Source organism: Panthera tigris, chromosome D3, assembly GCF_018350195.1.
Source record: "Panthera tigris isolate Pti1 chromosome D3, P.tigris_Pti1_mat1.1, whole genome shotgun sequence".
Classification (NCBI taxonomy): Eukaryota; Metazoa; Chordata; class Mammalia; order Carnivora; family Felidae; genus Panthera; species Panthera tigris.
This window is the reverse complement of record NC_056671.1, coordinates 34550044-34565246: the sequence shown is the minus strand read 5'-3', so window position 1 is coordinate 34565246 and position 15203 is coordinate 34550044. Positions and strand designations below refer to the sequence as shown.

The 15203-nt window shown below is 35.9% G+C and overlaps 1 protein-coding gene across 3 annotated transcripts in view; it reads left to right on the top strand.

Moving 5' to 3' along the window:
- The window catches only part of VAPA (VAMP associated protein A), a 64279-nt gene that overhangs the window by 32573 nt on the left and 16503 nt on the right, over nt 1-15203 (top strand). Inside the window, exons 5-7 of one of the 3 annotated variants that reach the window (XM_042962585.1) lie at nt 3503-3637; nt 8196-8369; nt 11486-12283. In XM_042962585.1, coding sequence (XP_042818519.1) covers nt 3503-3637; nt 8196-8369; nt 11486-11644 — 468 coding nt within the window. In that variant the 3' untranslated portion in view covers nt 11645-12283. Of the gene's footprint in view, nt 1-3502; nt 3638-8195; nt 8370-11485; nt 12284-15203 lie in introns of those variants that run through there. The other 2 variants (XM_042962586.1, XM_042962587.1) reach the window with 2 other exon arrangements.

Below are 15203 nucleotides of genomic sequence, written 5' to 3'. Positions count from 1 at the left end.
TCCAAAATTTGTTTTTTAATGTAACGTAATTCTCATAAATATCGATGTTCTGCAAAATACGCTTTGGAGAAGCACTGATTATTACTGCTTAAATGCATTCTTGTAGTGCTACTAGTCTGCAGATGCTACAAGAAATCTTCATTATTGAGAAGGACAACCTGAGAAGCACACCCCCAAGTTCTTTCAGAGTTGTTAGGTGACTTTCTGTCAACTCACCTGTTTAATACTGCTTCTCATCTTTTGTAGAAAATAAGAAGCCTCAAAGTAACCAAATCTGGTGTATAGTTTTTGTTTATTTATAACTATAAAGTTTTTGTTTATTATAACAACTATAATATGTAATATTTAACAATTGAGAAAATCTTACATATGTAAATATATATTTATATATATAAATAATATATAAATACATATAAAACACCCTGTTTTATAGTACTTTATTCATGTTGATAACTGTGTCTTGTCATTTCCAGGTCAGTATTGTATACAGATGAAGTTTATAAACCTGTTTAAATACCTTAGTATGTTTGACATACTAGCTTCTTTCTAGCATTATAGATAAAGTTACAAAATTACTTAACACCCTTTTTCTGTATATTTACCTTCAGTTTAGCATGAAGCTTGCTGTTAGGAAATTAGGGCATTCTTCTTCTTATTTTAAATGTTTATTTATTTTGAGAGAGAGAGAATATATGCCTGTGCGTGCGAGCAAAGGAGAGGCAGAAAGAGAGAATCCCAAGCAGTGGGGCTCAGTCCTCCAGACCATGAGATCATGAGCTGAGCTAAATCAAGAGTCAGATGCTTAACTGTCTGAGCCCTGGAAATTAGGGCATTATTCAGTGGTGTTATACTTAGACAAAGTTTGTTAGTTTACTACAAATAAATTGATAAAATGCTATATGAAGCTGAATCCTCACTTTGACAAATTGATTAAAGATGACAGTCCCTTATTCAAGGAAAATACATTTAAAAAATGTTATGAGGGGCGGCTGGGTGTCTCAGTCAGTTGAGCGTCTGGCTTCAGCTCATGTCATGATCTCACAGTTCATGTGTTCGAGTCCCACGTCGGGCTCTGTGCTGGCAGCTCGGAGCCTGGAGCCTGCTTCAGATTCTGTGTCTCCCTCTCTCTCTGCCCCTCCCCTGCTTGCACTCTGTTTCTTTGTCTCTCAAAAATAAATAAACATTAAAAGGTAATGTATATTTTTAAAAGTAGAGTACAAATACATTTTTTAGTTTATAGTTAAGATCACTGTAAATTCATTTGGCCCTTTGTTCTTTTTTTAATTTATTAATACGTTATAAAAAGTATGTTAATTTAAGCAGAATTTCAGTTTAGTTTTTAACTAAGTTAACTAAGTTGTTGGTGACAACTTCAGGTTTAATATACTGTCTTTAAGGGTGACATATGTACTTTGTATTTAGCCTTATTTACTGGTCAGAGCAGTTGAGATGTATATCCACTTAGTGGTCCCTTACACATTGAAAGCGTTGATCATTGGCATTTTTGATCTTTAGTAGTCAACTCAGAAGAATTTGGTTAGTATCCACAAAGCAGATAACACAGTAGCTGTCAGAGTTGCTGATGCTGTCTTCTCCAAGTTGCTATCCTGTAGATAGCAGGTTTCAAACTCTGATGTTGAGTTAGTGTATCTTACATTAACCACCCCATCCCACTTTCTCATTGTGCTCCCAGCACCTTACCCATCTTGCTCCCAAAAGGAGTAGATGGGCATTTAATTACATTATGTAAGTGAACCTTACCTGTTTGAGGATCTGGATCTTTTAGGTTTGCTGTTGGTTTTAAGGCATTTACATGTTCTAAGAATAGTGGAAAAGGAAGTGTTACTATTTTGTTGATTTCTTTAGGTTTGTAGGACCTTGATACTGAATATATATAAAAAAAAGACTGAAGTTCTGTGGTAAGAAAGGTACCAGCTTTAGAAGTGTATAGTGCTTGGGTTCTTGTTTTATAATTTTTGTAATTTAAAGAAATCATTTCTTGACAAAACAGTTCTAATTTATTTGAGCCATCATTAGAGTGGGCTTCTTTTTGGGACATAGTTCTTTGATCTGCATCATAGATGGAGTGACCTAGGATTTCAGGAACCTTTTTGTCGTAAATGAAGGTGCTACTAATAATTATTCCAGGACAGCAAGCATTAACTAATACTGTCCTTAAGTGTGCTAAAATTTGTGGTCATCCTAGTTTTAGGGAATGCAGGTCTTTGTATATATTTCAGTAAATTAATGGCAGAAAGTCTTTGAGTTGAGTTGTGTTCAGCACAGGAGCCATTCAGCATGTTCCCTGAGTTGTTGACAGCTGGAGGAGGCAGAGGATACTAAAGTGTTGACTACTTTATATTTTACAAAGTTGGGTTCTTGGAATTATTAGCTCTTTTTAGTTATTATCAACTGTGTATTATGAAATCTAGTGTTTAGTGGAAGTGTTTTTTTTCATGATTGAATGTGGTTTTAATTAGCTTGTTATTTGTGATGTTTTATCACCTATCTAATTCTTTGTGTTCAATTAAAAATTTTTTTGGTTTATTTTGAGGCCTCCAATTATTCTTGATGTTTGTCAGATTTCCTAAATGTATTGCATTTCATTTATGCCCTCCATTTAATATATGTTAATGACATATTTTCTAGGAAAAAATATCAGTTTATCTTAATGAAGACTAATGGATTGTCAAGAACAAGGATTTTCTGTGGTCTTCTGTATAAAGATATTTTATGATTAAATATACATTGTTTTGTATTGAGACAAAGAACAGATTGGGGACTGCATTATTAAGTGAGATGGAGTTCTCATAGTCATATACAGTGATCTCTAGATGTCAATAAGTATTATTTATGAGTGTGTTTCAACTTTTTGGTATCATATTATTTTCATCTATATTAAAGGAATTTGAGAAAATAGGAATAAAACTATGGAGATACTGGTAAACTGGAATGTTATGTGCATCCTTAAGTTTGTTTATTGGTCCTGGGAAGGGTGTGTGTGTGTGTGTGGGTGTGGGTGTTGAGTACAGGACAGGTTTATAAAATAAATTTTTTGAACCTCAAGGGGAAAAATTCATTTAATTTAAAATTGTTCAGGCTGAGTGTCACCAAAGGTAAGAAAACATCAAGTGCTTGTTTTTCAAATATTGACAAGGATTGATTAGCAATGAAAATTAAGAGTGCAAAATTAGAAGGTATTCATTTTAGGACAACATGAGGCGAGCATAAATTGAATAAGGATTATACATTTAATTAGTATAATGCAAATTGATCTTAGGTAATTTTGTTTGGGAAATAATATAAAAAGCTAGTTCAGAAACTTTTGTACTTTTTGCTTTAACATAGTTATTATTAGTGTTCTATCTTAATGCATAATATATTTTTATAGAATAAAATGTGAATGTTTTAGAGCCTAATGATTTCTCTGTTAGTCATTCCCAGTACCATGCAGGAGAAGTCAGTTTGTGAATCTGAGAATATGTTTCCCATGCTACCTCAGGGTATAACTCCACCAGGGACTGCTCCGGCTGTCGCTTCAATGAGCAGCATCAACAACACAGTTCCAACACCTGCCAGTTATAATACGAAGAATGACCCCAGGGGACTCAGTGTGTTCAAACAGGAGAAGCAGAAGGTTTGTTTTAGGGAGCTAACAGCTATAGGAGTCTGCTAGTGTTACTGGTTACGTTAATGTAGTTACCTAGCACGTATATGGTATTGAGTGTATTATGTGAAGCAGACAGAATTGACATTTTAGCCATGTTTAAAAATACAATAGAACCACAAATTGCTTGAAAATCATGCACCGAAACTATTCTCTGTTCTAAAAAAGCAAATTGAATACTTAATAAAATCTCAGTAGTGAGCAGGACAAATGGAAGTTGAACATTATTATGAAGTTGGTATAATTTTTTCTTTCATTGAGATTTGGGGAGCATTCTCTAAAAAAGGAGTTAGGAGTTTGTTTGAATAGATGAGCAGTAAAGGCAGGAGCTGGCAAATGTTGCTATCCAGGCAAGTATTTTGTCATATATATTTTTAAAAAAGATAAATAAAATTACTATTTTATATTTTGTTATCAAACACAAATAATGGTAACCCCTCTTTAACTGTTATAGTTATTTACAGTACCCATGGTAGGAGAATTTGTGGTTAAACCCTAAATATCTTAGGTCATAGTTGAACGTGTGTGTTTGTATGTGTGTGTGTGTGCAGTTAACATTCACTCAAGTAAGATGACAGCACATCAATAAGATAAATGGTGACTTTGGGTGGTGTAATGGTTGCTATATGATTCTCTTTACCGTTGTTTGCTTGCTAGAAACTTCAGGAACCCCATAGTTTGAACAGGTTGGTTATACTTTGATTTGGCTTTGCAGAGAATATGTATACTAAGGCTTAAAAATTTGATCCTTTATCTAAATGTCTAATACTTTATTGATTTTGTGATTTTAGTTACTTATTTCTGGGAATCATGATTCTACAGAAATAGTAAATTGGTTTTTTAGAGTGAAAATAAGTCTTCAGTAACCTTGTTATTCAAATACTCTCTCTTCCCAGGTTAAGGCCTTAATTATGCCTCTGACAGTTTTATGCCATAGCTGTTAGTGTTAGTCTTTTAATTCCCTTTGCATACATTTATACCCCTTAACTGCTAATACTCGCAAGAACGTAGCCCTGTAGTTAAATTCTTTAGCTCCTTTGTCCTTCTCAGGGCTTCACTTGCAAACACCTGTTTTGCCTTCTATTTTACTTTTCCCCTTCTGTTTCCAATCCCTTGCTCTCTTTTTCTGATTACCTCTAACAGGAATAATTTAAAATATTAGAATTGAAATTCTGAAGGTTGTTAAAAAGGAATACGGAAGTGAATTCTATAATACATGGATGGAAAGGGATTACTGCAGAGAGGCTCAGTAATCTAAAATAGTGGAAAATGTACAAGATGTGGCATAGTTTCTTGTCTTACTTGATACCATGGCCTTGACCTTCCCATTTATTCTAGTTTGCAGTGTTAAATATAATGTTCATATACTGTTACTATTCATCAAGTTTCCTAAGAGTCACAGCATGTTGAATCCTTCTAGTGTGCTTGTTTCATGGTTCTCAGAGCAACCAGTCTCCTCTTTCTGGACCAGTTTCTGAAGCAACTCTCAAGGAATGAGCTGTTTTCCTGGAGCCAAACCTCACTAATGGAGCTCCTGAATGGAAGTATATACTTAAAGTCCCAGCAGCCTTAGTGTTCCCATCAGGCTCTTCAGATGGTTGCTACATGAATGACTCAGCCCCCTGCCCAACTCCCTGTCTTTTTTTTTTTTAAACTCCCAATTAAGTTAGGTTATATATGCTTATACTTTAAATATACACAAATAAATTAGATTTCATTGCATCTGCTACGTATGTTGACTGGTTTGTAGGGGGCCTAAATAATAGTATCTGGTGGAAGTGTACTCCAAGTAACTTGTTTTATGTCTTACTTGAGTCACTGTTGAAAATGTGTTTAAGCTTCACTGTATCCTTTGTGTTCTATATGTTTATGCTCCACAAATTGGTTATGACATTTTCCTTTTGTTATAAAAGCAATATAACATTAAGAAAAATTTCAGTGAAAAAAATCAAATTCTACCAATGAGAGATATTTGTTGACATGTTATTTAAAGTGCTGGAGAGAGGGAAGCTACCCATCAAATGTGTAACAAGAGTGAGATGTTTATTATTTTTTGAGAGAGTGTGCACACCTGTACACACAAGCCCGGGAGGGGCAGAGGGAAAGAGAGAATATCAAGCCAGCCCCACACTGAGCATGGAGCTCCATGGGCTCCATTTCACGACCTTGAGATAGTGACGTGAGCTGAACTCAAGAGTTGGAGGCTTAACTGACTGAACCACCCAGGCATCCTAAGTAATTTTAGTTAGGCACAGAATAATTAATTTCACCATGTCATTTAAAATGATAAAACATATACATATAAATGGATAACGATAAAAATGTTACAGTGCATGCTGGTTTTATAAAATGTGCATATGAGAAAATATTGGAAGATACTATTTGAATTTTTTTTTTTTAACATTTATTTATTTTTGAGAGACAGAGACAGAGCACAAGCAGGGGAGGGGCAGAGAGAGAGAGAGAGAGAGAGAGAGAGAGAGAGAGAGAGAGAGAGAGAGAGAGAGAGAGGGAGACACAGAATCCGAAGCAGGCTGCAGGCTCTGAGCAAGCTGTCAGCACAGAACCTGATGTGGGGCTCAAACCCACGAACTGTGAGGTCATGACCTGAGCCGAAGTCGGATCCTCAACTGACTGAGCCACCCAGACGCCCCTGGAAGATACTATTTAAATAATAGTTGGGCTGAGTTGATGAGATTGGTAGTTTGCTCTCCTTCCCTCTCATAATTCTAAATTTTCTGGAATTTAAAGAATTTATTTAAAAATAAAAAAGCCAGTTGTGAAGATTTTGAGGATTCTACATTTTAATTTTTTTCTCTTATTGGCCTCATGTATCTCCTCTTAATTTTTAGTCAACATTCTGGTATGAGTCAATTTTTTTCCAAATTCTTAGAACCTGAGGATTCTTTAGTTGCCGTAGTATTGACTGTTGGTTTCATCTTTATAGAGGAAGGCAGTGAACTGCCCTTATTTTCAGAATTTGGACTTGTTCTAGGTTGGAATTGGAGCATACTTGAAAAGTCATTTTGAAATGAATTCTAATTACTATTAAGGGAAAGAGAAGATTGGTGGAGAGAAGATAGATCTGATACAGATTTTTAATAATAGAGAGGGACAAGGGAGGATAGGGTGAAGAACAAGAAAGCTAGCAAGAGAAAAACTCAGAGGAGGAAATTGGAAGTAGGCTTCTTAGAAACCCATCACAGCCTGAGAAGCTTCTGAAGGAAAATATAAAACTCTTGAGTGTTGACAGGTCAGATATGTGGTGTTGTACATTGGAACCTCATTATAACATTATTAATTTTTAATGGATTTAGGGATAGTGATCAAATCACATTCCCTTCATAAGAAATACTAGTTTTACTCCTTGAACAAACAACTATTTACATTTAATATAAATTTGGAACCTGGGATGGTGTGATAGGTGTGTAACCTATAATTAAATCTTACTGAGGACTGTGGAATGCCATAAAGTTGAAGTGTTTTTTTAGAGCTTCTATCTGAATAAAACAATTTTTAAAATCTAACATGTTAAATTTCTAGCAAGTAAAATTTTAGTTAAAGAGATGATTCATTGCACTAATAACTGTTAAGATGTGTGTGTGATGGTATAAATGACATAAGGGCAAAGGATATTGAGGCACGTTAGACCACAGGCTCAGGAACGCTTACTCAATTAGGCACTGCCCTAGATATTTACCTATATTGGGTAAGCTGGTAAGAATGACAATTTTGGGGCTCACAGTTTTAAAACTGTCTAAGCGCTATGGTGATTCCATATTAAGTTTCATGAATTAAAGCAAACAGTGTTCAAAATGATTTGAAAGAATCATTTACGTTTAACTCCCCTTCTCTTTTTTTCCCCATGATATGTTTGTGTTCATTATCTCCCCTCTGGTGTTTATATCCTTCAGTTATTTTTCCCATTAATAGAAGTTAGGTTTTCTTTTAAATGTTTTTCTTAGGTAGTCTCCTAATTTCATTGGAATTATTAGGATAATGTCCCCCCCCCCCCAATCTCATTTGAATTGCAGAATCAGAGCACTAAAAATGACCTTCATATTTGGATTTTGGTTGGCGTCAGTCAGCATACTTTTCATTGAATAACCACTCTTGGCCAAAGTGCTGGAGTTTAGGGGTAAATGCAAAGAGAAATGACTCTTGCTCTCCTAGCCTTTGAAGTGTTGTAGGAAAGAACATCAAAAATACATTATTATGATATATCATAAGTGCTATGGTAGAGGTAAGTGCAGAGGGTTTGGGGACTAGAGGAGGGAGTGGGCTGCTTATTTTGACTTCTCTAACTGCCGACCTTTATTGATTTAGTCCTTCTAAAAATTGTTCACAGATGACTGTAATGTTTGGAATTAAAAAAAAATTTGTATTAATGGAATCACAACCTCAAAAATTTGCATTTAAATAATTTTTTTGGAAAAGAAAAGTGTGGAGTTTCAACTTGTATTTATTTGTTTAAAATCTCTAAGGAGATTTGGTTAGTTAAAAAAGTCCCACTGTCTTTGTAATACAGAATGATCTGGAACCCAGCAAAACTGTTCCACTGAACGCCTCTAAACAAGATGGACCCATGCCAAAACCGCATAGTGTTTCACTCAATGATACTGAAACAAGGAAACTCATGGAAGAATGTAAAAGACTTCAGGGAGAAATGATGAAACTATCAGAAGAAAATCGACACCTGAGAGTAAGTTGCTTTTTGAAAATAAGTTGGGTTAAATGAAGGCATAGGATATGTGAATATTATTAGGCCATTTTATCTGTCCGTTTTTAAATTTATCCTTGGTCAGTTCTTTTTTCTAATTTGATTATGTCTTTGCTTCCTACTCTGGCCTCTTTTACAGTTTTACCATGGCTTCTCATTGCCTGCAGGTTCCTTCCCTACTAGATGTCCTAGTTATTTGTGATCTGGCCTGTGGCATTAAGCTTCCTCTCTTGTTAGTAACTTCCTTCACATATGCCCTAGTCATGTGAAGCGCCTGAAATGGTGCTGCCCCACAAAGTAGGGACATAGGAGGCTGTTCAGCACTTGAAATGGGGTTTGAATTGACACACGTTGGGAGTGTAAAATACTCCTTGATTTATTCGACTTAGTACAGAAAAGTAAAATAGATCTTTTTTATATTGTTATTTATTGAAATAGTATTTTGGTTATATGGGATTGAATAAAATGGAATATATTGGATTGAATTTTGGTTCTGTTGGATTGCATTTTATTATTAAAATTCATTTAACCATTTTCTTTTTACCTTTTCAACGTGGTGTTAGAAAATGTAAAAGTATGTAAGTGGCTCACATTTGAAGCTCATGTTATGTTTGTATTGGACAGCGTTGGACTAGAGTATCCTGAAGAAGCCTCTCTGATTATGATCTCTTTTTCGCTTTCTCAAATTTTTCCTTCTGACTGGAATGCCCTGAAATCCTGTTCTGCCCTGACCAGCATTTTCATACACGTGCTCTTGTCTTTTGGTACTCGGTTCTTGTCATCTTTTCAGTATAACCTTTTCTAGGACTTTCTTCCCCTTAGAAGACAAGAAACACGGTTTTGGAATGCTGTCTCCTTTGTTTCCGTGAAGACTCTGTCAAGTTACTGTTCCTGTTTGTCGGAGGTCTTTCTCCCTCTAGTGGGTGGTAGTGCTTTTGGGGGCAAGGACTGTACTCATTCATCTTTGCATTCATAGAACATGCATACAGTAGTCATTCATATATATGAATAAATGGATGAACTGGTGGATGAGGACTAATTTGAATATGTGTGGAGTGTATTAATAATATACCTTTGAAAAATAATTACTTATTTCAAGACCTGAATACTTTTAAATTACCTTTTTAGGCTTTGAAGCTTTTTGTATCAAAAGTAGATGATACAAAAATGTATAGAAGTAATAAATAAGCTAAACGAAGGGACTTAATCTACATTTGATTATTCCATCTGTTGGATGTATATAGAACTATATGTACTCTGGATCAGAGGCACTGTATCTTAAATTGATCTGTGCTGAAATAATTGTCTATCTTCCTGTTTCACAGTACCCCTCAGGGGCCCCCAGCACCTCTCTGGATAGTGGAAAGATTATCTTCATTTCACACCTATATCTACATACCATAGATTTTTAAGGATGCTGTTTTCGTTACCTTTATTTTATCTGCCATGACTTCCGTGGCACAGTTCTCTTCTTTGATGAAAGATGTGCTCCTTAGCATACTCAGTACATTTGTTCCTCTCTTTGCGGGAGGGGAGAAGTGGAAATAGTAAGAATAGCATAAGTAGGGCAGGGCTGGAAAATAGGAAGAGTGGACGGGGAGAGAGGTGAGTGAGATTTGGGTGCTGGTCTCTCTTTATAGGCTGATGTTCTGTAGGAGATGTTATTTGAAAAAGCATTCTGCTGTTTAAAAGGTGAAACCAAAGAACTTGAAGACCATTGGCTTATAGAATCAGTTACAGGCCCTTTAACATTTCATACATAAGGCCCATGATAATTTGTTGGCAGATTAACTTTCTTGAACATGTCTGATCACTGTTCCTTTTTATCTCTCTAGGCCTATGGTTCTTAATCCAGGCTGTGCATCTGACTCTCTTAGCGCTTTTTAAAAATACGTATGTCTAGGCCCTCCCCAGACCTAGGAAATCAGAATCACTAGGAGGATTCTCTAAAGTTCGTGCCAGGTTTGAGAATCATTGTTCTCTTCACACAGGACTAATGAACATAAGACAAAAAAAAATCCCACAAACCCTCAGAGAATCTACTAATTGCCCGTAAAACAGTATGAGCTGAGGTGGACTCTTTTACTTGGTATTAGTAAGCATACTAGAGAAATCAATGTGAGAAAAGAAAAATTAGCTTGCACTAAGGAAGTAAAAATCTGCCCTGTCATTCATCTGGCTGGGATGATGGACACAGATAAAGTCAGTTGCCTAGGTAACAGATATCAGTATTTTTCCCAAGGTCACACTGTGGCCGGTAAAGGGTCCTAACAACTTCCTACTTTGAGTGACTTCTGCTTTCTTACTGAGAAACCTTGTCCCCTAAAATCATACTGTCAGAAAACATTGCTGTGTGAAATCATATCAGTAAGAACCAAGCGACCCACTCTTGCCTAGAGGATCTGAGTCACTTTGACACAGGGAAGCAGCCTTTCTCTCCAGATCTAGGGGCACGGTGTCAAAAGAGGGGGTGGGTTCTGTATACAACATTCCGTAGCTGTTGTAGTTTGTTGTTTCTGAGGAAGCAGGATTGGTGTCTCCTTTGTAGTCAAGACCCAGTGCTGACACAGGGGCCTCCTGCTTTGAGTTTATCAAAACACTTGTTACTTAAGTTTTATCCTGAAATTCCCTCTTCCTCCAAATCTTGTAAAATCCTGCCTTTTCTTTTGGCCAGATAGTCCCTGTGCCTCTGCTGTGTGGATGCCCTGGTTGCAGTGTGTCCATAAACCTGTCACACCACAGCTTTGTTCCTGATGGTCTTTGGTATCCAGTGTAAAAATACTATGGGCCACCACGGAAATCAGTGCATGCACAGAACTCTTCCTTACTTGTATTAGTACATTTTAGCAGGGTGGTTTCCTTCTGTATAAATATAGCTGTACCTGATTTTTCAGTTTGTTAGGAGTACAATTTTCAGCTCTAGTTTTTAAAATCACCCTAGAAAGTCTTCTTAATGCTGGTTAGTGTGGTTAATCCCTGTTCCCATCCCAGCCACGTGCACACTGATCTGCTTTCTGCCCATAGATTTTTAGTTCGGCAGTTTTACCGTGTGCATACTTGTTTTTAAAACCTCTTTTTGTGCGTATGTTTTTTTCTAGGATGAAGGCTTAAGGCTCAGAAAGGTAGCACATTCGGATAAACCTGGATCCACCTCAGCTGCATCCTTCAGAGATAATGTCGCCAGTCCTCTTCCTTCCCTTCTTGTCGTAATTGCAGCCATTTTCATCGGGTTCTTTCTAGGGAAGTTCATCTTGTAGAGTGAAGCATGCAGAGTGCTATTTCTTTTTTTTTCTCTTGACCAGAAAAAGATTTGTTTACCTACCATTTCACTGGTAGTATGGCCCACGGTGACCATTTTTTTTTTTTTTTTTTTTTTTTTTTTTTTTTTTTTTGTGTATACAGCGTCATATAGGCTTTGCCTTTAATGATCTCTTACGGTTAGACAACACAATAAAACAAACTGTTCGGCTCCTGGACAAATTGTATATTACCAGATCATCACTAGCAGATGTCAGTTGCACATTCAGTCCTTTATGAAATTCATAAATAAAGAATTGTTCTTTCTTTGTGGTTTTAATAAGAGTTCAAGAATTGTTCAGAGTCTTGTAAATGTTATTTTAATAATCCCTTTAAATTTTATCTGTTGCTGTTACCTCTTGAAATATGATTTATTTAGATTGCTAATCCCACTCATTCAGGAAATGCCAAGAGGTATTCTGTGGGGAAATGGTGCCTCTTACAGTGTAAATTTTCTCCTTTACCTTTGCTAATATCATGGCAGAATTTTTCTTATCCCTTGTGAGGCAGTTGTTGACTGAGTTTTTCATCCTTACGATCCTGTCCCATGGTATTTAACATAAAAAAAAATAAAACTGTTAACAGATTCTTGCTCGATAGCTTGTTTGTGTGTCGTGTCATTAGGTGGGGATACCAGGGAGTCCACTGTGTGGTAATTTGAAGTTTATGATGCATAATTTTATCTTGTATTGAAACCCTTTCATATATTACAGTATTTGTAGTTAAAAGTCCTCATTCTGTTAAGGAAAGGAATTGATAACATTTCAAGCTACTTTTGGTATTTTGGAAGATTACAATCAGTTTGTCTTCAAGATAATATAAAATAAGGAAACCCATGAGAATAAAAATACTGTAATTTTAGTCAGTTTATATGTATGTGCCTTGTGGCTCTGTTGCATTTGATTTATCCCATTCTTAACAGTTTCTTCTAGTGTCTTCTCAAGGAAGACTAATTCTTCGTGGTTCTCGTCAAGTGCTTTTTAACCAGCCTAATAATTACTTTTATTTTAGGACATTTCATAATAATAGTTAAAAGTAGCTGTTTTTCCTGTCCAATCTGACATCAAGAGGAAATTTCTGTTATGGAAATTTGGAATTACGAAGCAAGCCTTGGGAATTTTCTTTGTGGAAAATGACTTTATCCTTTGCAAATCTACCTGTCAATGTGAAACACATTTTCAGTGTAAATATGCATTTTAAGGTATGATACTTTCATGCACTTAGTCTTACGTATTCATTAATTTCACTTGTGCTAGCATAGGAAACTTTGGAACCAGAGACAGTATATTCGGGTTTTCTACTGAGTGAAGTCTGTCACAAGTGAGTCTTGATTCTTGAAAATATGTGTTAGTTTTGTAAAAGATGCACTTCTTTCTGAAAGGGCAGTTGGATTTTGGGACTTGATGTGGTACAATGAAGTATGTTAGGCCCAGGTCTCTGTCTACATTTTATAAACGAGTGAAATGTTCCCTTGAAGTATTTTGGTTGGCCTTTTCATTTCAAGTATGTTTTGAATTTGTCAGGTCACATGTATTGTGTCATTGTGCTCTATGGTATCTTTTAGAAAACCTCTTGCTTGTGTGCAAAAGTTACTAAAAACACAAGTAATGCCTGTCCATCACTAGCATGCTACTACAGGTAATGCTTCCATTGTTGTTCCAACCCTTTCTAGTCACTGTAAAATTTCCCTCCCTTTCTGATAACTGGAAAAGCATGCTCACGAAACGTGTTGCATTTTGTCCCATACATGCAGAATCAGTACTTCCATGGCTTAAAGCTCTCTATGTAATCAGCATTATTGGTGATAAGTACTAAGCTTAATATTTCATAGGTATAATTTTTTTAAAAATTTAAATTCTCAAAAATTTAGCAAAATCCCGTTTTATGGGAATGCTCCTTAGAACTCATTTATTTCAGCCCCTTTGTTTTATAGTCGTGGAATCTGAGGCCTTTCTGAGAATTAAGGGAACTTGTCCTGTGTCTCATGTAGGTAGAGGCAGGGCTGGAACTAGAAATCTGCTCTCCTGACTCTAGTGTCTTTTCTGGTAACTTTGCAGAAAGAAATTTGTCCTAATTTGACATGACTGAAATTACAAACAAGATGCTATTTGATAAACGTGTGTGAAATTTCCCATCATAAAATTGTATTCCAGGCTACTGTTGAATACTGTTGAATAGTCTCATGTATATGTTTGGTTTTAGTGTTTTGGTTAGAAATCCCGCCCCCCCCCCCCCCCCCCCCCCCCCCCCGGGAATGAATACTGTGAAATAGAATGTATTTTTAGATAGGCATTTTACAGAATGCATTCTGCAAAGGTTGATTCTGGGGTAGATTGTAGTCTGGGCAGCATCTGCAAAATAAAGTATACATGGGCTTTTTAACTGCTTTACATGTCGGGAGATGGCTCTCGTTGTATAGAAGACTTCATTTCTACTCTTTTTAATTGCTGTATCAAATGTGATCAGATTATTTTACTACCAACAGTTACTTTGAAAGACTCCAACTGTATTAATTGACTGATAATACATAGATTAAATTGTTTGTCTTCACTCCTTACATGTTTAGAAATTTTTGCTTTGTCTGCCTGCTTACTTGTGTATGTAAGCATGAGGGAAATCTGTTGCTAACATTGAAATCACAGTCAAGTAACTAAGGCCTTAAGTTCATATGTGACGCTAAATGCACTACCTTATTTCATTCTTTCTATAACTAATGTACCTTAACTCTGCCCGTTCTTGTATTTACAAGAAACATATTTAAGAATTGTATTCTGAGTGTGTGGTTTGTTACCTCTTAAAAAAAAAAGCGATGACACTTGGAAAAAAAGTATGTGTTAATTTCAAAAAAAAAAAAATTCTGGTCAAAATAATTTTACTTTCTCCTTCAAGTATCTTAACTAAGAAGTTCTCTTAAAACTGATACTATCTGCTTTGGGGATTTCTTTTGGATTTTAATCATTCAAAATACACCCCTTTGAAAACCAAGTTTTATCAAGATAAACACAAAGTTCTTACCAGGGTACTTTGAAAACATTCAAGTGATGATTTTCCTAGAGCTTTGCACATTCCTATTCAGTGACTTTGGTGTGTGCATAGGTTTTTAAAAATTAACCTTTATGAGAGGGAAAGATCAATGTTTACCGTGTGGAAAAACAACCAACTAAGAAGGTAAATGATCTTTATTTTCTAGCTTTCAAAAGAACTCAAACTATTGCGTGAATAAATAAACTGTTTAAAGACGGGGTGAAGTGTCGTTTTCCTTTCCAAGAAACAAAAGAAAAAAAAAGGAATTTCATTTCAACAGATTATGATGGTTTGTATGTGTATGTTCTGTTACATAGTAATAGTCGGTCTCTCACTGGCGCTTGAGTTCTGATGGCATATCGTCTTTTGCTTAGTGGCCTAGAGGTAAAGTACTTTTTAGTGGGAAGTGGGAACAGCTGGGTTTTTCAGTTCTATATTTGATAGCCTGCTGTTATTAGAAGCCATGCTCCTGGAGAGTTCTGTGCAGGAACAGTG